This window comes from Mirounga angustirostris, unplaced genomic scaffold, assembly GCF_029215605.1.
Source record: "Mirounga angustirostris isolate CCGP_5_RB_7025 unplaced genomic scaffold, mMirAng1.0.hap1 SCAF_6, whole genome shotgun sequence".
Lineage (NCBI taxonomy): Eukaryota > Metazoa > Chordata > Mammalia > Carnivora > Phocidae > Mirounga > Mirounga angustirostris.
In genome coordinates, this window is record NW_026991714.1 from 126,468,525 (window position 1) to 126,496,272 (window position 27,748).

Here is a 27,748-nt window from a genome sequence, read left to right on the forward strand (position 1 = left end):
TCTTACTTAAGGAATCTCTGCAATGGCAGACACCCCAGAACATGCCAGTGATTACCTTCGTCCTCTGCTGAGCTTTGCTGCTGCCCATGTGCCTGTGAAGAAGCACAAGGAGACACCCCTTTACATCCTATGCACAGCAGGCATGCGGCTTCTCCCTGAAAGGTGAGACGCAGGGCCTGAAAAACACGGGCAAATGGGTGGCACGAGAGTTGCAAGACTGACTGTATGCATTGTTCTCTGTAGTTCCCTGGTCTGAAGGTGGGCTGTGGGCATACCACACAGAGTTGACAGGTGGCACTACAGGACTCCTTGCTCAAAAGAGAGCAGAGCCACCCCTGCACGTCATTACTTCACAATCCGTTGTTCAGAGCTTCATGTCGTTTGTTTCTTTGGGATCAATATCTATGTGAGATGGCTGTAATGATTGTTAGTTCTGATTGAGAAGCAATGGTGATGGTGATACATCTGGAACTCTAGACGGAGAGCATAGTCAGAAGTGTCGTAGGAGGTTCATCCGAGTGACCAGGTACCTGGAGGCCAGTAGGAAAGGCTCTGGTAGGAATGCTGCTCTGTCACTGCCTGGCTCCCTGGTGATAGTTGGTGCTGCTTGCCAAGCTCAGTCTCCATTGCTTTAGACCAGTTTTTTCAGTCCCAACCAGTCCAGTGTCCACTTGACCTTGGTAGTTTAGCCCAGTATTTTGCCACCTGATCCCTCTTCCTTCTCTGGAAGAAGAGGAGGAGGAAGAGGCAGTGACTATATGTAGGTCACACCCCTTCTTGTTTGTGATGTCTCCCCTTCAATACCTCCCTGACCCTTCCAGACTTATAATGGTCATGGGGTGGCAGTGAGCTCCCTTAACCTTAGAATTCGTCCTTCTGGAATGTTCAAAGTCTCATAGGCATCAGGTATTTTTTATTAGCTTAAATATTTTTTCTTGGTAAACAGTGACCTTTCCCAGAAAGTTTTATTTTGTATCTTGGCCAGCAACAACAAAAACCTCAGCCATGCATGTAGGGCTTCATGCTACTTACGCCAGATGTGCTGGATAACATATGTCCACAGTTCTTTCAGTGGACTTCTTTCCTTCTGTTTAAACACATGGTTACTGGTTTACTATCTAGGCTACTGTTGAGAAGGAGATTATTTTATATAGCCATTTATGGAAACGAGAGATCTTCTAGCCCCTTATTTTTCCATATATCTTGACCTTTAAAAATTTTTTCTTTTGTTTTTATTTTTAAAACCAAATTTTAAAATATTATAGCTGCATTAAAGGAATCTTAAAGGTAAAAACAAAACAAAAACAAAACCCAAAACACATATTCCTACTGCCCTATCATCTTATCACGTTCCCTTCTCTCTGTACATCTACAGGTAGTTTCTACAAAGTTGTAACCATACTGCGCATGCAATTTAGGATTTTTAGTTTTCACATAAGTAATATTCACATAGTTCAAAATTTAGAAATCCTGGGAAGAGTATAGGTGACAAAGGAGTGCCACATCACAGGTCTGTGAGTGGTCTGCGGTCGGCACCAAGGAAGGGGGAGGATGGCCAGAGAAAAAGCTGACTCAGAAGTCAAAAAGACAGAGCCGACCAGGAGGTTGATGGTTTGGCCACGTTTTGTGGGTCTGGAGCAAAAGAGGATTGTCTCATCTCCTGATGCCGCTCAGCATTCACTTTGTCAAAGAAGTTTCCATCCGGACAAAACCTACTATGTAGTTCCATTCCATTTGTCTAAGATGTTCACTGTCTGCATGGAAGCTCTGAATATTAATATTTCTTTTATCTTAAGAATTTGTGAAGAGCTTGCCTTTTAACTTGTCTTCTGATCACCTCTTCTAATAATGCCTGGATCTCTCCTGGGCTTATGAAATCATTGTTCCCAATTGAGGCAGCCGTAGTTGTTGACATAAATGCAACCATCACTGTAAGAACCTGTTTTGTATAATTAATGCTTTGCTAATTTATTAGCATTTGTGAGCAATATTCAAAATGGGTTCAGATCACCTGGACTATATTTTGAAATGTGTTAGTCCTAGGTTTTATTCTTTGCCAAAGGCCTGAACTAACAATTTGTTTTACCTCATTTTCATTTTGTGATGGAAATATTCTTAAAAAATTACAAAGATAGTACAAGGTGATATATAAGGGAAGAAAAAACTTTTGTTATGGGAAGTTTCAAACATCAAAAAAAAATAGATCATGATGAATCCTTATTTTCTTACCACCCAGCTTCAGTAATTGCCAACATTTTGCCATTAAAAGTTTTTTTAAATAAGAAACAATAATTGAATTTTAGAGAATCCCGTGCAGTACATGAAGAACTTTTTTGTTTTATTGTTTAATATAAATTGGGATCATATTATATGTACTGTTTCATAACCTATTAAAACTCAGAATATAGGGTGCCTGGGTGGCTCAGTTGGTTAGGCGACTGCCTTCGGCTCAGGTCATGATCCTGGAGTCCCGGGATCGAGTCCCACATCGGGCTTCCTGCTCAGCAGGGAGTCTGCTTCTCCCTCTGACCCTCCTCCCTCTCGTGCTCTCTCTCATTCTCTCTCTTGCAAAAAAAAAAAAAAAAACAAACTCAGAATATATCAGACATCTTTTCAGGTCAATGCATATAGATCTATATTGACCTCATTTCTTTTAACATCTGTCTAGTATCACATTGTATGGATATACCACAGATTATTTAATCAATACCTAATGATGTGCATTTAGGTTATTTTCACTTTTTCATTGTTTTAAGTAGTGCTGCAATATTCTCTTCCTTTTTGTATTCTCATCTGATGATTTCTACAAGTGTAATAGCTGGTCAAAGGTTAAGCACATTAAAAATGTGGATACATAGTCCCGGATTGCTCTTAGAAAGATCATACCAGTAATTTATATTCCAAACAGCAGCGTATGTTGGCGCCTGTTCTTCCATATCATCACCAAAACCAGCAAGCCCTCTTCTTTGGGTATTTTAGAAGCATATCCAATAGGGAGGGCAAAACAGTCCCTCTTGTTCCACATACAAAATTCTTATTGCAAGAAATTAATATGTATAACAGTGAGCTTTTTTGGAAACTGTACTTGACAGTATACTGGGAAATTATTACTTTATTTTTTTTTAAAGATTTTATTTATTTATTTGACAGTGAGAGACACAGCAAGAGAGGAAAAACAAGCAGGGGGAGTGGGAGAGGGAGAAGCAGGCTCTCCGCTGAGCAGGGAGCCCGATGCGGGGCTCGATCCCAGGACCCCGGGATCATGACCCAAGCCGAAGGCAGACGCTTAACGGCTGAGCCACCCAGGCGCCCCTGGGAAATTATTACTTTAAATGTATTCTTCACAATTTTAAGTGTTAACATCCTCCATTAAGTCATGCCGACAACTATCTGAGCCAATATTTTTGTAATGAGTAATTTAAAAAACCCAGGATAATTGCTCTTATTTTTCACCGTTTTCTCTAGATTCATATTATTACTTCTAGCTTTGTTTCTTTGCTTTTCTTTAATAACACTGATAACACAAAACTGTAGAGGAGAAAACAACCCTAGATTCTAAGACTCAAACTTTGTCCCCAAATTGTTATAACCTTTGGATTTTTATCCTGATCTGGGTTTTTCAAATGATATGATTTTTATAAAGGAAAAAAATCCCAACCCTTGAAATATATAAAAGGAGATTAAAAAGTTCATTGTCAGCTTGTGTAAAGGATTATTAAAAACTTGTGGACCTAACAGTGCTCGTTGTGTGGTGACGTGAGGCGTTGTTTCTGTATTGTGTAAGATCTGAAGATGAGATTGTGTTCCTCAGTCTAACAGCTTCCCTTCACAGTAGTTAGGAATCATGTAATTATGAAACCGAGCTTCCTGCCACTTATACATATTCAGCCCGTGAGAGGCACAGAACCATGGTCTCATCTTTTAACGCTATTTGAATTGTAAAATTATAAAAAGGGAAGTATTAATAGTAATATTGCCCGTTAAGTAGGAGGATGTACTTTGGAGGCAGTTTAAACCTTTGAAATCAAAGGAGGTACCAAAAAGAAGCAGGGCTCAGCTGGTGGATGGGTATATGAGCAGTGAGTCATAACAAGTTTGAGTAGAAGGTCAAGTTGAAGCTAATTGTGAGACGAGTGTTTAATGATTAACTTTTATGTATTTTTTTTTCTTGCAGAAAGCAGCTGGCCATCTTGGCTGATCTAGTGAGAGATATACCGCTGGAGTTTGACTTCCTCTTTTCCCAGTCTCAGGCAGAAGTGATCTCTGGGAAGCAGGAAGGTACTGGGCCTCGAGGGGCACACTGGTTTGGCTCCCAGCCAGCTGTGGCATAGTCTCTCTGGCGGGAGTTTAAGATAACTTTATATATTTGATTTTTATTTTTCTTCGAATAATTTTCTTAATTCTGCTGTATAGTTTTTTTTTATTATTATTTGCATATTCTGCATTGGTATCTGTTTTAGAGTCTGCTTTTAGAGGGGAGGGGGGTGGGGCATGGAGTGAGTGACTGGGTGATGGACCTTAAGGAGGGCATGTGATGCAATGAGCACTGGGTGTTACATACGACTGATGAATCACAAACTCTGCCTCTGAAACTAATACTCTGTATGTTAATTAATTGAATTTAAATTTTTAAAAAATGGAAAAAGAAGAATGCTGCTTTCTAGAAGTCCTATGTTTATATTTGTTTTTAACTTTGTGCTAGGTACTATGTTTATAAGAATGTGTTAGTATTTAGTGATGATTCCAAATGGATATTTAGTTAGTTAATTTTAGTTTTGAAATCATACATACTTCTCTGAGGTCTACTGAGTTTGCCAAATTCAAATGTAAAGTAAACTATTAAAGTAAGGGGAAACTTTAATTTTAGGGGGTGATCGGGATGATCACTACTTACTTTTCTTTTGTTACAGGCTCTCCCTTTATTGCATTTTACTGTGCAGTACTGATACTTCCCTAAAAGCTTGCACTTTGGGAGTGGAGTTGAATATGTGTTCTCATGTGGCCCAAATGTGGCCTGTATGACAAATTATGTTTCCATTTCTTGAAAAAGAGAAAATCCATGCATTCTAGTTACAGTTCACATAAGGGAAAAGATTTACCTTTTTCAATTTCAATATTGCATTTTTCAGCCCTAGAATTTTCATTTGGTTCTTTTTTATATCCTCTTTCTTTGCTGAAACTGTCTATCTTCCATTCATGCTAGGACTGCTCTTATTTCTTGATTATATAGCTGCTTTAATATCTTTGTCTGATAATTCTGACATCTGTGTCTTCTTGGGGTTGGTATCTTTTCCCTTATAAGTTGAGAATTTCCTAGTTCTTTTTATGCCAAGTAATTTTATATTGTATCCTGAACATTTTGAATATTACATTATGAGACTCTGGGTCTTTTTTCAATCATAAGGAGAAAATTGATTATTTGATTTAGTAGGGAGTTGACCTGGTTAAGTTTATGCCTCAAGTTCTGACCTGCCTTCTGTTGGCTGTGATTCTGTTGATTCATTTTTCAGAACCTTGGCACTGCGATTTGGATTTGTCCCATTTGTGTGATACCCAGTGGCCAATATAGAACCTGGGCATAGCCCATACAAAATGGGTTGTCTAGCCAATAGTTCAGTTCTCAGAACCTTTGGTATATTGTTTAGAGTGAGATCCATGCATGTGTAGCTTGGTTGTGAGCCCAGGAGTTGATATACTATTTTATTCTCTACTCTCTATAATCTCCCCAATACTTTCTGGTTCCCTGGGGCTTACTCCTCCAGTCAGAAAGCCAGGACTTAAATTTACCTGCTCTGCCGTGCATTTCCCATGATTGCATCTGTATCCAGGGCTAAATGGTAGGAGACAGAGGGAGAAAAATAAGCAATAGGGATTTTCTCCAACTCTTAAGGCTCCTCTAGTCAGAGAAAGGATTCATGTCCTTCAGAGTTTTAGGTACCTGCCCAACCTTTGCCTCTACCCCTGCAGGATTGCCTGGTGTAGCAGAGAACAAAATAAAGGGAAAAAAACTCAAGAGATTTCCCTCCATTCTTTCTGAGCCTTTGGAGTCCCTTTTAATGCTTCTTGGACCAGAAAGCAAGGTCTTGAATTTCTTTCTCACCACACCTGTATGTCCTTTTGTGTTTCAAGCTGCTCTTGAGTCCAGGCCAGGCGATATCTGGGGAGGAAAATGGAGAATTCACTACCAGTTTGGTGGTACTTAAACTTCTCATCTCTGTTTCAGTGTGCCCATTATCATTTCCTTTCAGAGGTCTCACAAATGTGCTCCATACATTCCGTCCAGAGTTTACATTTGTATTCAGTGGGGAGACAGGATGGAGTGTGCTTACTCCATCTTGCCCAGAACCAGAACTCCCAAGATTCACATTTTTTTACCATTTGTTTTTATACATTAATCCATAATCATCTGTAGGAAATTTAGACAATGTAAATCATTTTAAAGGGAAAAGCATCATAAGATAAGAGATTTTAAATTCATACACTGAAAGTGTGGAATAAAATACTCTCATCACCTTTTTCTAAGGAAAGGAGGAAAAGAGCGGCCCTGGGAAGAGGTGTAGACATGGCATAGCAATAGAGAATTAAGCAAGGACTTTCATATTTCTTACTTAGGAGTTTATGCATGGATTGGAATCAACTTTGTTTTGGGAAGATTCGACCATGAGGATGGTGAGTAATGCTGTCATCTTATGAGAGTTCTAAGCGCTGAAGGTTTATGTTGTAACCTATCAGTAGAACATAAGTGCTATGTTTGAGTTGTTTTTCTTTCTTTCTTTAGCTTTTTAAAACGCTTTTAAGATGCTTCATTTTCCAGTCCTAATTTGCCTTCTTTTATTTCTTTTTAACTTTTTAATATGGAAAGTTGTAAACATTCACAGAAGTAGAGTAAACAATAAAATGAATCTCCATGAACCCAGTACCCAGACTCAACACTAATTAGTGATTGACCAGTTTTTTCGCCCCACACTCCCTCCATACAGCACAGGGTTTTTTTTCCTATTGGATTTTTTAAAAAATATTTATTTATTTATTTATTTTGAGAGAGAGTGAGTGAGAGCTAGAGAGTGCGAGTGGGGAGAGGGGCCGAGGAAGAGAATCTCAGGCAGACTCCCCGCTGAGCATGGAGCCCAACATGGGACTCGATCTCAGGACCCATGAGATCATGACCGAGCCAAAACCAAGAGTCAGACGCTTAACTGACTGAGCCACCCAGGTGCCCCTCCTATTGGATTTTTAAAAGCAAACCCCAGACATATCATTTTATCTTCATGTACTTCAGTGTATATCTCTCACCAATGAGGAGTTTCAAAACAAATGAAATATATGCAATGGCGTTTTTAAACTTAAAAAAGTTAACAATTTCTAATATTATGTAACATTCATCTACCCAGGTAAAGACTTCCCTTATTGTCTCAAGAATATTTATTTGTAGTTGTCTTGTTAAAATTAGAATCTGGTTGAGGATCACATGTTATGTTTGATTGATCAGTTTCTTACTCTAATTTATAGATTTTAATGTGTTTGATGCATCATAGGCCATCACATCATTATTCTTTTCAGTGTTCAAATTATACCATCATTGGCCAGTAGGAGCACCTTTAAGTTGGGTCCTGTACCTTTTAACATCACAGTAGTCTTGTAGTCTATTTCCCTTGCTTTTTGGTACACTAAGGTATTCCATGCTCATCTTGTATTCTTTCTACCTTAGACCTAGCATCAGCTACTTTTTAAGGAGCCCTGGTTTCTTTTATTGAAAAATGATATTTAGTGACCGTGGATGCCAGGGGTGTTCATTGCTCCTGGATTATCCTTGCTCCTAGGCCCTTTCAGTGAACAGAGCTAGAAAAAATATATTTTTAGAAAGAGAAAAATAAATCATGATTTCATAGTATAGTTCCAATTCATACTTAAAATTATAAGGTTATTGCTTATCTTTGATTTTATACTTATATGTTTTTTCTTTTATGCTGATTATGTTTCTAAAGATATTAATATAAACATTTGCTTTATTTCATAATATATGCTTAATTTACTAATAAAATCATTATCAATAAGACTACTGAAATGCAGTTTAAGATAGCTATTTGCTTCTATTGTCATTAAAATACATTCTATAAGGGATATAGTAAAAATGCTATGTTTTAAGTTACTGTTTTAAGTTATAAAAGAATTCTTTATAAGGGTGCCTGGGTGGCTCAGTCGTTAAGTGTCTGCCTTCGGCTCAGGTCATGATCCAGGGTCCTGGGATCGAGCCCCGCATCAGGCCCCCTGCTCAGTGGGAAGGCTGCTTCTCCCTCTCCAACTCCCCCTGCTTGTGTTCCCTCTCTCACTGTGTCTCTCTCTGTCAAATAAATAAATAAAATCTTTAAAAAAAAAAAGAATTCTCTAATATATAGGTGATATTATTAGATTAATTTATTTCAGTTTTTCATTTTTTAAGGGATTTCTGTTCTGTTTTTTTTTTTTCTTTTTGATTTAATTTTGTTTTTTAATTACTAGATCCTTTCTGTTCCCTTATTTATTTCAGAATCCGATGCTGAGGCTCCCCAGGAATTGGCAGCAGGGCGCAGAAGGACAGTAGGGATACTGGATATGGGAGGAGCCTCTCTTCAAATTGCTTATGAAGTTCCTACCTCAACCTCTGTCCTTCCTCCAAAACAGGTATTTTACCTTTTAGGGAAATTCAGTTGCTAGAAATGCCAATATTTGAGAAGAAGGTCACTGTCTTTGGACTTAGACCAACTTTCCTGGGTCCAAATATTTGTTGAGATATTTGCTAGCTTATATTACTTGGGTAGGTCACCTCTCTGAGCCTTAATTTCCTCATATATAAAATAAAAAGTGAATAATAATAATATCTACTTCATAAACTTGGGAGGATGAAATGACACCATGTGTGTAAAGCACTTTACAAACTTCCTAGTATGTGATAAGTGTTTAATAATTTTAGCAATTATAATTATACTCCCCGACTCCTAGGGCTGCCTGAAGATTAAACATGATAATCCATATAAATCCCAGAGTACAGTATTTGATACATACTTGTCTGTTAAAGTTATTTCCTTTCCCTTGCTTATGATTCCATTCTTGTGCTTCTAATATTCCGTACCTGACTAGAGTGTAAAGAATGTATCTCGAAGGAGAAGTTTTATCATAGAGAGGAAAAAGAAATGCAGACAGTTTTTAAGCACCTAGTATGGGCAAGGAATAAGACATACTGCCCCCAAAAGCTTATAATCTATCAGTGAAGATAGCCTATGATAACAGGTAGACCATGACAGTGCTATCATTTGATCTAACCAGAGTTTCTCATCATTGGCACTATTGACATTTTATTGTAGCTGTCCCATGCATAATATGATGTTTAGCAGCATCTCAGGCCTCTACCAGATGCCAGTAATGTCCCCACCCCATGTTACCTGCTCCATGAATGGGAGTCATCCTGGCTTGTTACCTGGGTTTTGGATGATAGTAGGCTTTTGCATAGTGGAGGTGGAGGAAGGCCACCTGTATGGAGGCAACAGTATACACAAGGGCACAAAAGAAGCAGTGAAGAGCCCAGAATGTCCAGGGAATGGTGAATAGCTTGTTGCAGTATATGATTTTCCAGTGTAGTATAGCTAAGTCTAGGAAGATAAGATGAAGGTAGATGGTGAGGAGTCTTAGGTGCCACGCTAGGGAATTTCACTTTTATATCTATAAATGGAGGAGAATTAGCAAAGGTTTGGACCTCATTTCATCATCTGTGAAGTAATTAAACTCCTAAGGTCCTTTTCAGCTCTGTATTGTGTGACTGATCTAACTGATTTTTTAGGAAAATAATTTTGGTGATATTGGAGAAAGAAATGTAGGTCAGGGAACCTTGGGTGAGAAGTAATAAGGGCTAAACTAGGCAATGTAAGTGGAAATGGAGTGGAGAGGACAGATTTCAAGGATTTGGAATTTAAAAAAACAATGTAATATAATGGTGTGGGTAGGACAGGGAAGGATGGCCAGTGATGCTGAGGTTCCCTCCTAGGTACCTGGTAGGGTAAGGAACCCAGCTACTGAGAGAGACCCCAGGATAAAGGGTGGGTTGATGCTAAGCAAATCAGTATGGTCTGGTGGTTTGGGTGAGAGCGACTTTCTAATCTCTAGCCCAAGTCCCGCGACCAGTGAGTTCAGTTTTGAGTATGTTGAATTTGAAATATCTGAGGAACATATGTGTTTAAATATCCAGCAAGATTGTTGAAAATGTGGATTTGACAATCAGCAGGGGTCTGTGCAAGGTTTGGAAATTTGGGGAACTAGGTTGTAAGGCATTTTAATTTTAGTCTATATTTGCTAGTATGTCGTCAACAGGTAAACTGAAGGCCATGGTTCCGGTGAGTGGCACTGATCCTTAAAGTCTTAAACAAATGACTTTTTTGTTTGTGTAGATTTAGAAAGTGACACTGGTGTAGAAAGTATATTTGCAAGCAACAAATTAGATGTATGCATAGCAGTATAATGATCTTAAAGGTGGATCTCAGTGCTTGGTAAAGAAGGAAAAGAACAATGAGACATAACACAATAGCATTTTACAAAATATAAATAATCCTCAATGCCCAAAGTGGTTTTTTTGTACAATTCACAAAGTTGCGCACGTTCACAAAGTAACCCAACCACCACTATTGAATTCTAGAATGTGTTTATTATGCCCAAAGAAACCCCGCATTCATTAGTAGTCACTTGCCATTCTCTCCTTGTAGCCCTGACAGCCAATAATCTGCTTCACTGGGGCATCTGGGTGGCTCAGTTGGTTAAGCATCTGCCTTCAGCTCAGGTCCTGATCCCAGGGTCCTGGGATCGAGCCCCGCATCGGGCTCCCTGCTCGTCGGGGAGCCTGCTTCTCCCTCTCCCCGCTCCCCCCTCCCCATTTGTGCTCTCTCTCTCTCTCTCTCACTCGCTCTCTCTCAAATAAAATTAAAAAAAAAAAATCTGCTTCACGTCTCCTGTGGATTTGCCTGTTCTTAGTATTTCACATAAATGGAATCATACAATATGTGACATCTTGTATCTGCTTCTTTCACTTAGCAAAATGTTTTCAGGGTTCATCTCTGTTATAGCACATGTCAGTCCTTCATTTCTCTTCATGGCTGAATAATATTCCTTTATATGACCATGCCACATTTTGTTTATCCATTCATCAGTTGATGGACTTTTGGATTTTATTTCCAGTTTTGGGGCTATTATGAATAATGCTGCTGTGAACATTCACATACACATGTTTGATTAGTCATAGTTTTCACTCCTCTTGTGTATATACTTAGTGAAATTTCTGGGCACCATAGCATCTTCATAAATTAAAAACAAACACATTCAAAACAATAATTTCATTTTACAACAGTATGTACAAACATACATTACACATTGAAGCACATTAGAATGGTTGCCTGTGGGGAGTGGGAATGGGAATGGATATGAAGATAAAAGGAAGTAAGTAAATAAAACAAAAATGGGGCTTTGCCATAATAATGTACCATGAACTGAGGAGTATGATTAATTCAACCCATGTACCTGAAGTTAAAAAAAAAATAGAGCCCCTTTTCATTGGAGGTCCAGTAAAACGGAACTTTCCCAATCCTAGTCCCTGTCGTAGGGAACATTAGATCTTCTTGAATAGTTTTAGAAAAACCCATAGACTAGGTCTCATAATGATCTCCCAAATTCCTTAAATTTATTTTTATCAAAGGATTTTTTTTTTCCCGATGATAAAAATAGTACATTCTCATTTTGGAGGATTGGAAAATCAGAAAAATATGTGCAAGAAAATGATATCATCTGTAATAATGATTCTACCTTCTGTAGAACTACAGATAGTGTTGTAGTCTCTAATTTGGTATTTAGTCTCTGTACTGTTTTATGTACGCTTGTCACTTTGTGTCTTTGTTGAAAATAATGCTGTAAGAATGAGAGAATGCTGTAAGATATCTTAAAAAGTAGTTATAGCACATGAAGACTGGTGTATTAGTGATGTCATAGCTTTCTGTCAGTCAGCCAAAACTAAAATTCCCTTTTTTCGCTTTACATTGTATTATAGGAAGAAGAAGCAAAGATCCTGCTGGCTGAATTCAACCTGGGCTGTGATGTGCAACATACTGAACACGTGTATAGGGTTTATGTCACGACCTTCCTGGGTTTTGGGGGCAACTTTGCCCGGCAGCGCTATGAAGACCTTGTGCTGAATGAAACCCTTACCAAAAATAGGTATGTCTGACGTGGGCATCTGTGCCTCTGAAATAGAAGGTCGTCAGCGTGCAGATACTAGGAAGAAATACTCCTGTCCTACTATGATAGATATGTCCTTGCTTCCTCCTTCTTCCTAACCACTCCTGCCAATGGGGTAGTATTGCTTAGAGACCCTCTATTTGTAGTCCCACTCGATCTAGGTGAGGATGCATTCTGGTCAGACCCAAAAAAGTTTAGCAGCTTATTAGGACCTCTTGCAGTGTCCTGTTTCAGAAATGGTATCATAGGATAAATGAAATTAAGTTCCTTTTTTTTTTAAGAATTTTTTAAAAACTTATTAGAGAGCAAGCACAAGCAGGGGGAGCGGCAGGCAGAGAGAGAAGGAGAAGCAGGAGGCTCGATCCCAGGATCCTGGGATCATGACCTGAGCTGAAGGCAGACACTTAACTGACTGAGCCACCCAGGTGCCCCAGTGAGATTAAGTTCTTCATTTACAATGTGCAGTGTAATGTAGCTCTTAGCAGTTCCCTCTACATGGAAGACATATTTGTTGAATTACAGTGGAGTTGCATCTTATGTGGGAGTGAGGTCCATAGTGTACATAAAAGAATAAAAAGCATGTGAAGTCAGAATTAACCTTTACATTGTTCTCTCATTAAGTCCAGAACAGCCAGTTTGCTCTGCAGCACGGACAGATCACAGACTCTTCATTTGAGTATCCCGTGAAGTATTTAGGCTGTAATGTACAAATAGTTGTGAGATTTTTTTTTTATTATTTAAAATTATTGTATCATTATGTGCATCGAAGGAAGCATAACAGACAGCAGAGTTTTTTTCACCATAAAATTATTTACCCCCATTTGTTTTGCTAGAAACACTAGGTGGAAGAAGTACCAGTATAGCCTATTTATAATAACTTCTCCATGGCAGTTGTCTTATATTGGGACCTTGTTAAAGAAAATACTGTCTCATAATTCTTTTTTGCTTTTGTGAGTCTCAACTGCCAAGAGTTCACAGCATTTTGGGAGAATTCTGTTACCACAGATGACTGATGAATGCATTAAAATCAGTCCGTGTGTTTGCATTCTGAAAATACTCCACATTTGTATTCCTGTCGCTTGGGATGCCGGCACCGCAGCATCTGGAGAACGGTTATGAGGGTTTCACACCAATTTTGTTGTGGTCCTTCTTTGTTAGCTGCTGTGCCTCCTTTTCCATTTCCTTCCTTTGTTGTTCTGCTGCCCTTTTCTCTTTGCTGTTTTCTGCTCAGAACTTGCCAGGCTGCATCATCATTCTGCCATGCACTGGTATTTTCTTGCCATGTTTCTAAGTTCCTAATTCAGAAGATTTATTCTTCATCTCGTGTAGCTTCTAATCCACTAGAGAAACCTGTGCTTCCTGGGATGTCAGAACATAATAGTTCCTTCCTCTTCTTCTTCTTCTTCTTTTTTTTTAAGAGAAAGCGAGAGAGCGAACGGGGTGGAGGTGGGGGGGAGGGAGAGAGAGAATCTCAAGCAGGCCTCATGCCCAGTGCAGAGCCTGATGTGGGGCTCGATCTCATGACCCTGAGATCATGACTTGAGCCAAAATCAAGAGTTGGATGCTCAACCGACTGAGCCACCCAGGCGCCCCTGGTTCTTTCTTCTTAATATGATTTTCTGAGGTGGTTTTGTTTTTTTTCCATAGTTGGTGTCACATCCTTAAAATAAGTTCCAGTCATTCCAAAGCATTTTGTGGTGTTGCCACATTCCCACTCTCTCCTTCAGTCTTTACCCTTGTGGGGGCATCTTCGTCCCAGGAAGTCCACTCTTCAACATGGGTCTCTTCAGAAACTGGTGAATAATTAACCGTGGTTGGCAACATTATTTGGTCTTCACTTAATTTCTGTTCTCAGCCAGATCTGTATTTCATCCCCTTAGGAATGGGAATTTTGTTGCTGGGCAAAGTGCTGACTTGAAACAGCCAGAACTGTGTGTCGGCTACAGTAGGGATGAGAACCTGCCCCCCCCCCTTCCCTGCGAGGGGCCAGGCATGTCCCTCCTATTGCCAGCAGTTGTTACTGCATCACCGACAAGGTCCCCTCCTCAGGAGCCTCTCCCAGGCCTGCCTTCTTCACCTCCTCCCAGGGTTTTGGTAAACGTTAGAACTGCACTCGGTGTGGTGAGATCTTGACACTTTTAAGAGACCAGTGGGAATGAAGACCAGACTGATACCCGCAGATTAACATTTCCAGTTTCACTCTGCGCTGGGAGATGTACATGTGGACTGAACGGTTGGACAGAATTTGATCACTGCCATAATTCTCTCCTTTCCTTCCTTCCTTCCTTCCTTCCTTCCTTCCTTCCTTCCTTCCTTCCTTCCTTCCTTCCTTCCTTCCACTAAATTGAATTTGCTTAAGGTAAATTTTGATGTTACGACTGATGCTAAAACTCCATTCTTGTTTCTAGGGATGCCATGTAAAACAACAAGATAATCTGTGAAGCACATTCTTAGACCAAGTTTCTTAAACTAGGCATTTCTTAGAAGAGGGTGAGTACATCAGTGAAGTGTTTTGTGTGTTTTTGTCACTGTGACAGGTTGCTGGGCCAGAAGACTGGTCTGAGTCCAGACAATCCACTTCTGGATCCCTGCCTGCCTGTGGGCCTCACAGATGTGGTGGAGAGGAATAGCCAGGTGCTGCACATCCGAGGAAGAGGAGACTGGGCGTCTTGTGGGGCGATGCTGAGCCCCCTGCTGGCTCGCTCCAACACCAGCCAGGCCTCGCTGAATGGCATCTACCAGTCACCAATTGACTTCAACAACAGCGAGTTCTACGGTTTCTCTGAGTTTTTTTACTGTACAGAGGATGTGTTACGCATTGGTGGCCATTATCACGGGCCAACGTTTGCCAAGGCTGCCCAGGTAAATTATTTATAATAAAGATGACTCACGCCAGCTGCAGCCATTTATTGGATGCCTAACTTTGTATCAGATGCTGTTCAAAGAGCTTTGCATGCCTGATCTCACTGGATTCTTCGCAGGGGCCGTATGAGCCCTCATTTTATAGATGAGAAAGTGGACTCAGAAGTTAAGGAACCCACTGTGCTGGACTGTCTTCTAGTTCATTAAGCTTAGGTTTCCATGCATGTCGTGATCACCCAGATTATCACCCCAGTCCATAATTGTGGTGGCTAACGGTTGTTCCTCTAGTTTTCCAATAATCTTGTTTAATGTTTGTGGCCAAAAGTATCATCCCCAGAGATTTTTCTCCTTACTGGGTATTCTCAATTGTAATGTGCTTTTGGAGATGATGTCACACAGGTGGGCAAGTGCACTTTCATTTTTTTGGTTTGAGTCATTAGGAGACCAGAATGGTATATAGGGTCACTTGGAATATTAGAAAGATGTTGGGAAAAGCAATGTCAGTGTAAGTATTATTTAAAACTAAAATGCAGAAGAAATAAAAATTCATTTAGAGCATATCTAGGATGTTAGCAGCTTATAAGCTTAAATCATTAGTTACCTGAACAGGTAAAAGTTTAGCTAGCTTTCTATAGCTTTTTTTAAAAAAAGATTTATTTATTTTAGAGTGAGCAGGTAAGCAGGGGGAGGGGCAGAGGGAGACTATAGTTCCTTTAATTTTTTTTTTTAAGATTTTGTTTATTTGAGAGAGAGAGAGCGTGTGTGCACACACAGTTGGGGGAGGGGCAGTGAGGGAGGAAGAGGGAGAGAATCTCAAGCAGACTCCACACTGAGCACAGAGCCGAGTGCGGGGCTTGATCCCACGACCCCGAGATCACAACCTGAGCCGAAACCAAGAGTGTGATATTCAACGGCTGAGCCACCCAGGCACCCAATCTCCTTCTTTAATTTAGATTCGTTTTTGAAGTTTTGCCTATCTTTCTGATCTCTTTTTTAGCACAGAAACTTATGGGAAGAATTTGTCCTTATATTTTTTATTCTTTCTGCTTTGTTACAGTTCTCTAGGGTTCTCTGGATAGAAGACTTGCAATTTAATAATATCTGTGGGGTGCCTGGGTGGCAGTCAGTTAAGCATCTGACTCTTAGTTTCAGCTCAGGTCCTGATCTCAGGGTCATGAGCAAGCCCCGAGTCAAGCTCTGTGCTCAGCACGGAGTCATGAGATTCTCTCTCCCTCTCCCTTTGCCCCTCCCACTTGTGCTCTCTCTCGAAATAAATAAATAAATCTTAAAAATATATATATATCTGTAGTATGTGTAATATTCTGTTCCCTAAAGGCAGTCCCTAAGAAATATTGAGGGGGAAAAAAAAAAAAAGAAATATTGAGGGGGCACCTGAGTGGCTCAGTTGGTTAAGCATCTGCCTTCAGCTCAGGTCATGATCCCAGGGTCCTGGGATCAAGGCGCATATTGGACTCCCTGCTCAGTGGGGAGTCTGCTTGTCTCTCTCCCTCTGCCCCCCCCAAATGTGCTCTCTGTCTCTCAAATAAGTAAATAAAATCTTTAAAAAAAAAAGAGAAATATTGAGGAAAACCTGGTTTGTATTTGTTCTTCTCCAGCCTCCAGGAATACACTCATATTCCTTTTCCTTTCCAGCATCCAGGGCTCTCTAAATGTCCATGGCCCGCATCTTTCTCTCATTTTAAAACTTCTTCAGATTCTATTCCCTTGAACACCAAAGGGCTCAAGTTATTGCTTGCCCAAGTTGCTAGTGGCTTAATATGTTCTCTTTCCCAGGTAAAAGAGATAATTTTGTTCTCTCTTTTTTTTTACTTTGACTCAACTGTTACTTTCCCAGTTATACCTTCCCTAGCAACCATATCCATAACTGCAGCCCTTCCCAATATTACCTGTTTCCCTTTCCTGTTTTAATTTTCCTGTGAGCATTTATGTCATCTAACACACTCTATATGTATGTGTATATGTACATAGGTATGTGCATGTTGTATGTATGCATGCATATATATGTATTTGGTTACTGTCTGTCTCTTACCACTAGAATGTGAGCTTCATGAGGACAGAAAGTTTTGTCTGTTTTGTTCATGCTAAATCTCCCTGGCACCTAGAATAGCACCTGCCACAAAGTAGACATTCAAGAAATACAAGTTAACTGATCAAACTAAAAGGAATGATTCCTTTGGGGAGAACTACAACATGGAGACAGGCCAGTGCTATAATTTTGACCGTTCTGTACCAGCTACTTTACCTGCTCGTGTTAGGCTGACGTAGAGCAGAATGAGGCTCCCTTTGGCTTTGATGTTGCTCTTCCTGGTCCTAACCTGATCCCTATCTGAAGCTGAAGAGGCTCAGGAGCCATGTTGTGCTGGCTTTGTATTGGACTTGAGGTGATGGGAATAAAAAGGAGACCCGCAGCAGCCTGCATCTGCATCTGGCACCTGTGTTGCATGGTGTCCAGTGAATGAAGGGGGCGTTTCTGTTTTCCTTTGTCAGCTAGTAGCCCATGAGTAACTTTAGACATGGAGCAGCTGTGACTGTAGGGAGGTTACAGGGTTTGGCTTTAATTTCACATTGCAGCATTTCTGTGCACTTGTTCCAGGATTACTGTGGCATGGCCTGGTCAGTACTAACTCAGAGATTCAAGAATGGCCTCTTTTCATCACATGCAGATGAGCATCGACTCAAGTAAGTAGCTTCCTTTTCTCCCTTAGATTTGGCCTGAAAATGTAGATGGCATATTATAATGAGGGAGAGAGAGCAAGTAAGAGCACAGATGGGATTTTATGCTGAAGGAGAATTTGATTATTTTTGATTTTGGTTTTCTGAGCAATAGGGGCTAAAATAGTGAGCCTAGTTTAGCAAAGTCAGCGAAAACCAGGGTCACCGCAAGGTTCTCTCTGAGTGGCTTGAAATCAAAAGTGGTGGGTTTTTTAAATTAAAATATGGAACATGCAGAAAGGTAGAAAGAAAAGTAACATAAACCTCACCCAGCCTCAAGAAATGCCAATATTTTGCCAGTTTGGTTTGTCGGTCCTCCCATTTTTGTAAACATTTGTAAAATATCTTAAACATAAACAAAAATAGAAGAGTATCATGAACTCCCGGATGCCTGTCACCCTGTTTCTCTACCAGTGGCTATCAGCTTCTGCCCAATCTTGTTGCATCCATTTTCCCACCCTTCTGCCCTCTTTACCACAGCTGTGTTATTTTGAAGCAAATCCCAGACATCATGTAAGTAGACTTGTAGATACTTCAGCAGGCTCCTTGAAGATTAGGACTCAGAAAAAGAAAAAGGGGGCACCTGAGTGGCTCACTTGGTTAAGTGTCCGACTCTTGATCTTGGCTCAGGTTGTGATTTCAGGGTTGTGAGATTGAGCCCCATATCGGGCTCTGCACTGGGCATGGAGCCGGCTTGAGATTCTCTCTCTTCTTCTGCATCTGCCTCTCCTCTGCCCTCTCTCACTCTCTAAAAAAAAAGAAAAAGAAAACACAGTCACAATATCATTACTGCGAAAAGGCAGTCCTCACTTTTGTGGTAAACAAGATAAAGTAGGCTCAGGTTTGGCTCCACCTAGAGGCGAGGAAGGTGAAGTAGAGAGAGACCGGTCTTTTTTGACATCCCGTGGGAGTATATAGAAAACATTAGAATTCTTTTTTTCCTCCTTCTTCTTCAAAAAAATATTATTTTGTCACACAGATATCAGTGTTTTAAATCAGCTTGGATGTACCAGGTTCTTCATGAAGGATTCCACTTTCCCTATGACTACCCGCACCTGCAGACAGCCCAGCTGGTATATGACCGAGAGGTTCAGTGGACACTGGGAGCCATTCTGTATAAAACACGATTCTTACCACTCAGGTAAAGTGGACTGAACTGGCATCTTGAGATCAGAGGGCGTTGGTTGGTGTCTCAGAATAGGTTTCGTAAGTGACCTTTCTCCCTCAAAAAAGCATCCGAACTAACTCCCTTTATTACTACCCCATGAACTATTATTACTACCCAAGCATGTTGAAACAGAAAGAAGGTTGAGAATATAATCCGGTGTCTCTTCTTTAGCTTTGCAATCTCAGGAATTCAGTTTTATTTGTTTATCCATAATAAATCAGTCTTTAGGATTGAGCTGTTACTTAACCAGTTTGGGACGCCTGGGTGGCTCAGTCGGTTGAGCGGCTGCCTTCGGCTCAGGTCATGATCCCAGGGTCCTGGGATTGAGTCCCACATTGGGCTCCTTGCTTGGCGGGGAGCCTGCTTCTCCCTCTGCCTGCCTCTCCCCCTGCTTGTGTTCTGTCTCTCTGACAAATAAATAATTAAAATCTTAAAAAAAAAAAAAAAAAGGATTGAGCTGTTACTTAACCAGTTCTAAGATACTGAGTGGTAAACTAAAATAAAACTAAAATGCCATTCTTCGGTTACTGTAGAAAACGTCGGACTAGAGAACTGGGGTAGCTGTGTGTACAGAGCGGTCTTTCCTAATGGCTAGAGTCACTCTAGAGAACATGTCATTGATTTAGAAGGCTTTTTGGTGGGCCAGAATCAGAACACAGCACATGAGATGCCCTTAGGGGGGTATTGTCATCAAGCTGTGATAGCCTGATGTCTTGCTCTATGTGCCATAAGATATTTGGGACAGTTTTAGGTTCTCTCTCCCCTGGATTGTTTCAGATAAACTAAAATGAATTTTTAATCTTTGTTGCCTGTTTCTCTAACCTCAGAAGGCAGGCAAGGGAGAGAGGTGAGAGAAGTGGGGAGATAGAGAGTATGCACTCCGGATGAAGGGCTGAGAACTGCCGTGCAGAAATACTGTACCACCATCTGCCAGTTCTCATTTGTCAGGACAAGCCAGAAGTCCATATGTCATAGGCAGGCATTCAGTTTGGAGATTCACATTTTAAGAAAACACTGCAGGTCAAACAAACAAAAATGGATCTGGTGTCTGGACCAAAGAGCGGCTTCATTCTATGCACGCAGGCTGCTGCACTTTGGCTTACAGGTCTCCTTACTTTTTTCCAGACTACAGTACTACTGACTAGGTGATAGCTTTCTCTAGATATAGCCTAAATCCTCAGGAAGTACAGTCAATTTCTTTTTCAAAGATTTAGATACACTCTGATGTCTTGATTGGATTTAGGGGCCACCCTATTCTTGTTAGTACCGTATTTACAGACTGGATGTATGTATTTACAGAATGGTATGGGGTCAGTGTTAAGACTAAGGTTATAGACGATCAGTCTTATCTTACTGTTCATTTTTTTGCCTTCTAATTTTGTCCCCAGATCCTGGAGGATGTAGGCCTGTGAGCCTCGCTCTGTAGGCCCTGGCAAAGAAAGTACAGGAGAAATCACATAGCGGCCCTCGGGCTGGAGACATTCTTTAGCTTTGCTTGCCCTGTGGAGCTGGTATCCTAGCATATTTGCATGAATAGAATAAATGAGATAACACTGCTGGCCTTTTAAATCAACATAACTGTTTCTCTTTGAAATTAACATGACTTTCCACCTTCCAACTCTTCCTAGGGATCTGCGGCAAGAAGGTGTTCGGCAGGCCCATGGTAGCTGGTTCCGCCTCTCCTTTGTCTACAACCACTATCTCTTCTTCGCCTGTATCCTGGTGGTGCTGCTGGCCATCATCCTGTACCTTCTGCGGCTACGCCGAATTCACCACCGACAAACTCGAACCTCGGCTCCACTGGACTTGCTGTGGATTGAGGAGGTGGTGCCCATGATTGGGGTACAGGTAGGGCCGTGAGGCCGGACAAGGACTTGGGAAGCTTGAATACCCCAGAGTTGCTGCCCACTGAGTTCCACCACTTTCTTGTACTGGCCTCAGATGCTGCTTTGCCTGACCTTGGGATCTTTGGCCTTGGAATTTCTACCTTAATATCTACTTTAATTCCTTTTCAATATCTAGGTCCTCTTCTCTGAGAGAAGCTGTAATTTAGTCTGTGAAGAACTAAATAATGAGAGTTTGGTGCTAACAAAGAGGACCAACCGTAGTCCAGTTGAAGCATGCTCCTACCCCTTTATCCGAAAGGTCTGGTGTGTTCCTGGCATCTAGATTTTTCTCCCCTTGCTAAAGCATGAAGTTTGGCATTGGGCAAACTGGAAGCCTGGTTATAACCAAACTGGAGCATCTGATAACAAAGCCGAAGACATTCCAGCAAGTGCAGCAGCCTCTTCTTTCTCTGTAACAGAGATATCATATATGTGGACATCCACACCCTTTAGTAGGGATCCAAGATATTTGCATTTCAGTGGAACAGATATGAACTTCCAGACAAACAAAATAACATAGTTTCTTTGCTTACTTGACAAATAAGTCATTATGAGTGTGGTCCAAGATCCCTGACATAATGTTGCTGATGTTAATTAATTAGCATGTGATTTTAAAAGGTTAGAATCCCTTCTAAGTGAATGGTCAGTCGAAGACTTTGACAGTATCTTATGTAATACCTGGTATGACCAGGATAGAAAATGTTTCTGTGTCTATGTGCTTCACCAGCTGTTTGGGCATTAATTTTTCTTTTTGAGCCTTAAGTGTGTTTGTAGGATGGAGAAGCTGATGGGATTGGAGATCTGGATTTGTCTGGTTTTAAGTCACTGTCTCTAGGCCTATTTTTATGAACCCCTTTACAGGAAAATATAAAAAGAGTTCCTTTATTTCACTAAGATCAATACATAGTTTAATGCATAGTTTGGGAAGGGATATATTTGGGGTGTTTTTAAAGAAGGAAAGAACAGTATCAGGAGAGTGGGCAAAGGCAATAAAACCCAGGCTCTTATTTATTAATGTTTTCCCGAGAAATAGAAATTTTCTCAATTTGGCTCTTGGAATGTCTGAAAAGAAGCAAATTCTAAGCTTAGGAATACATAGGTAAATCTGTTAATAAGCCACCTGGCAACTTTCAGAACCTTTGTTAAGAGATTGCTCAGTCGTAGAGTGCATTTCCGTTAATGAGGAGAGAGAAAAGCCCTATGATTACATTTCATCCACTGCCCTTCAGGAGCTCTGTTCCTCCCCTACATGTAGCCTTTAACTTGCACCTTCCCCCGTGGGATCTTCCTCGTGCTTTATCCTTTCCTACATGTAGCGTTGAATGTCCCTCCCAAGAATATGCTCCCAGACTTGAAGTAGCTTTGTTTTCCTTTTTGTCACTTTATTTTTAGGGCTGACTTTAATGGGGAAAAAAGTAGAATTATTAAAACATAAATTCCATAGTGGGATCAGAAAGGAATTAAATGCTTCATAAAACAGAGAAAAATCAAGATCCTCCTAGAAATGAACAGATGAAAATAAGTATACTCACTCTTAGTTGGTAGGTGAAAAGATATGAGTCTTAAATTGTTTTCAAATTAGATAAAAATGGATCTAGCAAAGGGTCTTATAGCTCCCTCTGGAAATATTTTTACTTTTCATTAGGGTTTTATGTCACAGCAATTTCCTTTAATCTTTAAGACTTCTAAATTGCCTTGGTTTTCTTTGACTTCTTACCTTTGTATCACTGTGAGTGAACCTTCGTCATATGAGTGCTGCTTATAAATAATGTCAGAATATGTTTTTTGCTAGCCAGTGCCTCCTCAGGTACTCTTTCTTTTTCCCTCACCTTGGTTTCCAAATACTATTTTTGGTTTTCTTGTGAGATCTGGTCAGTGATCTGGTCAAAAACTACCTAATTGGCTATTAGTGATCACATTCTTGTGCTCGAAATGAAGCTGAGGCAGGGAGGAGGTGGTGATGAATCCAGTTTGAAAGCTCTTATTAATGAAGTTATTCTTCTTCCTGGTTATAATAATGATAGCTGCCATTTGTTAAGCATTTACTGTGTACCATACACTCTTAAGGATTTTATGTATATTATTTAATCATTATGACAGCCTTTCAGATGGATATTACTTTTTTGTGTTCTTTTTATAATTGAGAAACTCAGGATATCCTATGCTTATCATTTTTTCAATGTAAATGTATTTCTTATTCTTAATTTATTTTAATTAGTTCTTGAGTTTTTGTTTAGTGTATTATATCCTGTTTATTATTTTAATATTATAGGATCTAGGCTTGTCTTTGTTACTGTATGACTTTTCAGAGTTCCATGGTATAAATCTAAGAAGGACAAATTTCTATCATACTCCTCAGAAAAACTGAGTATTTGCTGTCGGTATTGGTTTCTGTGCTTCTTTCATTGCTCCCAATTAACAGTTTTAAATGAAATCTCATTAGCTAGAGACAGGAGCCATTTATTCTTTGAAGGCCAATTACTTATATTGCTTTCTCATAATCGTCTTGCGAATGGAATCAATCTTGTCTTTAACCCTCTTTAAAGATTTTTTAAGATTTTTTAAAGATCTGTGTTTGTATTTCTGCATTTTCAGTGGTTTCCCTGTGAAGATAATTACGATTTCATTTAAATTCACATCCCAGCAGTTCCTTTGAATCTTACCAACCAGTCTTCTTGATAATAGCAAAATGAATGTGAATGGTTTTAGTACTTTTATCATTAGCGAGACAGGCCACAAATGTCAAAATCAGAGTCAGTGGCTGATAGGATGTGATGCTTTATTAGTCTTACAATGGCACAACCCATCACTTTTCTCTGAATTCTTGTCACTAGGACGTAATGAAAATATGTATCGTACCCACATATATGGCATTATGTTGATTTAAGTTGCAGTTAACTCTAGGCAAAATCATACCATCTTCATCTCTGTACATTAGCTCCTTGGATTGATTTTCCTTGGTGTAGGGAATTTAGTCACTTTCTAACAACCTTGTCTTAATCTTTCATGTTACCCAAAGCATTCTGCCTTCCCTCAGCCTGACAGCTTTTTTTTTTTTAACTTCAAAGGCCTTGGGCAGTGATTATTAAAATGTGGTTGATTGAGTCTGTCATGCACTTACTAAGCTAATCTTTTCAGGTATTAACATTTAGTATCACATCTATATTTGTTGTTGTATAGTTGACACAAAACATCGTATTAGCTTCAGGTGTACAACACAGTGACTTGATATTTGTCTACGCTACAAAATGATCACCACAATGAACTATAAATCTATAACTATAATGAACATAAAACTATAAATCTATAGACCAGATGCTCTGAGGCTAGTTCCAGAGGGACTAAAGGTTCTAGTTTCCCACATCACCATATAAAGTTAACTAACATTCAACTTGGTGTTATTGATTCTAGTCACTATGCTGAACATTACATCCCATGATATGACTTATTTATTTTATGACCCCCTTCTTTGTCTTGCCCACCCTCCCTGCTCCCCCGCTGTGGCAACCACCAGTCTGTTCTCTGCATCTATGAGTTTTGTTGTTTCTTCTTTTGTGTTTTAGATTCTACATGTAAGTGAAACCATATGGTATTTGTCTTTCTCTGACTTATTTCACTTAGCCATAATACCCACAGGGTCCATCCATGTCACAAATGGCAAGATTTCATTCTTTTTTATGGCTGAGGTAGTATTCCTTTGTGTGTGTGTGGAGGGGAGTTGTATACATCTTCTTTATCCACTCATCCATCAGTGGACACTTTGGTTGTTTCCTTATCTTGGCTATTGTGAGTAATGCTGCAGTGAACATATGGGTGCATATACCTTTTTGAATTAGTGCTTTCATTTTCTTCAGATAAATACCTGGAAGTAGACTTGCTGGATCACATGGTAGTTCCATTTTTTGTTTTTTGAGGAACCTTCATAATACTGTTTTCCATTATGGCTGCACCAGTTTACATTCCCACCAATAGTGCACAGTAGTTCCCTTTTCTCTACATCCTCACCAACACTTGGTATTTCTTATCTTTTTGATAATCGCCATCCTGACAGATGCGAGATGATATAGCTCATGGTTTTGAGTTGCATTTCTCTGGTAATTACTGATGCTGAGCATCTTTTCATGTACCTGTTGGCCATCTGTATGTCTTTGGAAAAATGTGTGTTCAGGTCCTCTGCCCATTTTTTAAATCAGAATGTGTTTTATTACTGAGTTATAGTTCTTTTTATAATTTGGGTATTAACCCCTTACCATATTTATGATTTGCAAGTATCTTCTCCCATTCAGTAGGTTGCCTTTTTATTTTGTTGATGGTTTCCTTTGCTGTACAGAAGCTTTTTAGTTTGATATAGTTTCATTTGTTTATTTTGGTTTTTATTGCCATTGATATTGGAGTCAGATCTAAGAAAATATAGCCAAGAGTGATGTCAAGAAACTTATTGCCTATGTTTTCTTCTAGGAGTTTTATGGCTTCTGGTCTTATATCCAAGTCTTTAATCCATTTTGAGTTAATTTTTGTGTATGGTGTAAGATAGTGGTCCAGTTTCATTCTTTCCCATATGGCTCTTCAGTTTTCCCAACACCATTCATTGAAGAGACTGTCCTTTCCCCACTGTGTATTCTTGCCTCCTTTGTTGTAAATTAATTGATCATAAATGCAAGGGTTTATTTCTGGGCTCTTTATTCTGTTCCATTGATCTGTGTGTCTGTTTTTATGCCAGTACCATACTGTTTTGATTACTATAGCTTTGTAATATAGTTTGAAATCAGGAGCATGATACCTTCACATCCATATTTACATTTTTGAAATAAAATAACTTCTACTTCTCACTGGTATTATCTAAACAGATGCTCTCCCCACCCCTATTCCCATGCTTTTGTTTTGCTTTTTGTCAGGAGTGAAAGACAGGTGGGTGGTATGATTTAAGGGAAAGAACACTGGTGTCAGGAACAGCTGAGTTGGATTCGTGTCCTGGCTTTATCATTGACTAGCTCTGGTATTCCAGGCAAGTCACTTGCCCTCTCTGGTTCATTTCTCATCATAAAACTATAAATCTATAGACCAGATGCTCTGAGGCTAGTTCCAAAGGGACTAAAGGACTAACCATTGGCCTAAGGAACTAAAGGTGAGGGAGAATGGAGGGAAGTGATAGAGTTTCAGGAAGTGGATTTTGGTCTTTGGTTTAAAAGGCCAGGTTGCCTAGGGGAGCCAGGGGTAATCTCCTACTTTATCCATTGTCCCTGACATTATGACATTAAGGTTGATGGGAATGGAGTTTCCAACAGCAATCGTTCTATGTAAATTTCAGAAGATGAGATTTTTACAGCTGGGATTTTAGAGGTCTGTCTTCTGTTAACCCCCTTGGGTTTTATGGATGATGAAATTGAGGCCGAGAGCTGTGGTAATATGTGCAAAGTCACAGTGAGTGGCCTCCTGGATTCAGTTTTCTCTGTTCTCTGTACTACAGATACATACCTTTGACAGCTGCAATGAAATTCTCATTGACAGAATCTTGCTGCAAGATGTGTATTTCAACAGAATCTATTCTTTATAATAGAGCTGACTGCAAGTAACCATGCCCAATCTTTATAACTGCTTCTGATCTTCATTTGTGATCGCTTTGCTCACATTTAGGAATAAAATATGAAAGAAATACTTTGTTAGAAATAGCACCAAGTTGTTACTACATCAATTCTACCTGCTATATTTGTTTTAATACTTTTAAACTTTAGATGTTTCTTTAAACAATTTGCTTAATTTTGTACAATTTTCTTAACCACAGCATCTAAGCAATTCATTTGATGGTTATAACTGAAATTATTTAAGGTGTAAATGCCTGTTAGATCTACCTCATTCATGAACTTGGCTGTAATTCTTGGGCAGTTCTCAGACTCCCTTACAGAAATAAAATGCTGTTTCTTTTTGCTGTCTTTAAACTTCTTTTCATACTCATTCAGTATCTATTTTCCCTGTGTGCTGTGGTATGTGATGTCACTTCATTTGGGATCAAGAATTAAGGTAGAAGTAGCCACAGATACTTCAGATTCTCCCAGATTAGCCTCTTAGGTCATACTTAATTTCAGGGTCCGGCCACTAGGGCCACATGCTCGATCAGACTTGCAAGGATTTGGTTGGTGGTAACAAAAAATACTTGTCAAAAAACAAGGACTCCTTTATTATATACTAATAGACTTCCCTTGTATTATTACGTAAGTGTTTTCCTTTTACTCTAATTCATTATTTCCAGTTTGTCAGTGCCATTATTAGAGGGACAGAGAAGGTCAACATCTGTTGACCATTTTGTTTCTCTGGAAGTCTGAGCTCTAAGAAAATCCTTTTATTTGTAAAATTGAGTCATTACTCATACTTTAAGGGCTTTTTAAAGTGTATTCAGTCGTGGCCTGCCATTTTTAGAAAACCCAAAATTGAAAAACCTTTCTAAGTCAAGGATGTTTATAGCCATGCATGTATGGTTTCAGGCAAGCCTGAGGACACATCTGCTCCTGAGCCTCTCCTTTGAAGTAGTGCTGCTCACAGCCCCCCCTGGTGGCCTACTACTCTGCTTCTCCAGTATTTAGGTAGCCCTGATGCTTCCTGAGGAGCCCGTCCTGCAGAGGACGTGCCCGAGTTTGGCCTGTTAAAATTGCTAGTGGTGAAGGCTCTGTACCTTATTAGCTTCACAAATCTTTCCCTGCATAAGGATCCCAGACAAATACTCTGATTTTTGGTATTGCCGTCATTATGTTGTGTTTGAAATTCTCACTCCACAATTCCTCTTTTGTGGGAGCCCTGAAGTGTTTGCCTTGTCTCCTCCATTACTTCAGCCTTCAACAATGAACTCCACAGTGTT

General features: G+C 39.8%; 1 protein-coding gene and 1 long non-coding RNA gene across 3 annotated transcripts in view; one reads left to right on the top strand and one right to left on the bottom strand.

Annotated features, from left to right (window-relative positions):
• Positions 1-26,828, top strand: part of ENTPD7 (ectonucleoside triphosphate diphosphohydrolase 7) — a 41,819-nt gene extending 14,991 nt beyond the window's left edge. Inside the window, exons 5-13 of the mRNA XM_045878593.3 lie at positions 12-162; positions 4,175-4,278; positions 6,613-6,669; positions 8,528-8,661; positions 12,062-12,228; positions 14,787-15,111; positions 17,726-17,811; positions 18,824-18,985; positions 20,641-26,828. Coding sequence (XP_045734549.1) covers positions 12-162; positions 4,175-4,278; positions 6,613-6,669; positions 8,528-8,661; positions 12,062-12,228; positions 14,787-15,111; positions 17,726-17,811; positions 18,824-18,985; positions 20,641-20,872 — 1,418 coding nt within the window. The 3' untranslated portion in view covers positions 20,873-26,828. The remainder of the gene's footprint in view (positions 1-11; positions 163-4,174; positions 4,279-6,612; positions 6,670-8,527; positions 8,662-12,061; positions 12,229-14,786; positions 15,112-17,725; positions 17,812-18,823; positions 18,986-20,640) is intronic.
• Positions 56-18,574, bottom strand: LOC135364793 (uncharacterized). 2 transcript variants are annotated; one of them, XR_010412545.1, is made up of 4 exons: positions 18,441-18,574; positions 9,455-9,626; positions 6,106-6,157; positions 56-176 (listed from the first exon to the last, which is right to left on the bottom strand). It is a non-coding gene; the product is annotated as an uncharacterized LOC135364793 (long non-coding RNA). The 2 variants fall into 2 exon arrangements; XR_010412546.1 differs by lacking the exon at positions 56-176 and adding an exon at positions 589-723.
• Positions 26,829-27,748: the final 920 nt, after the last annotated feature.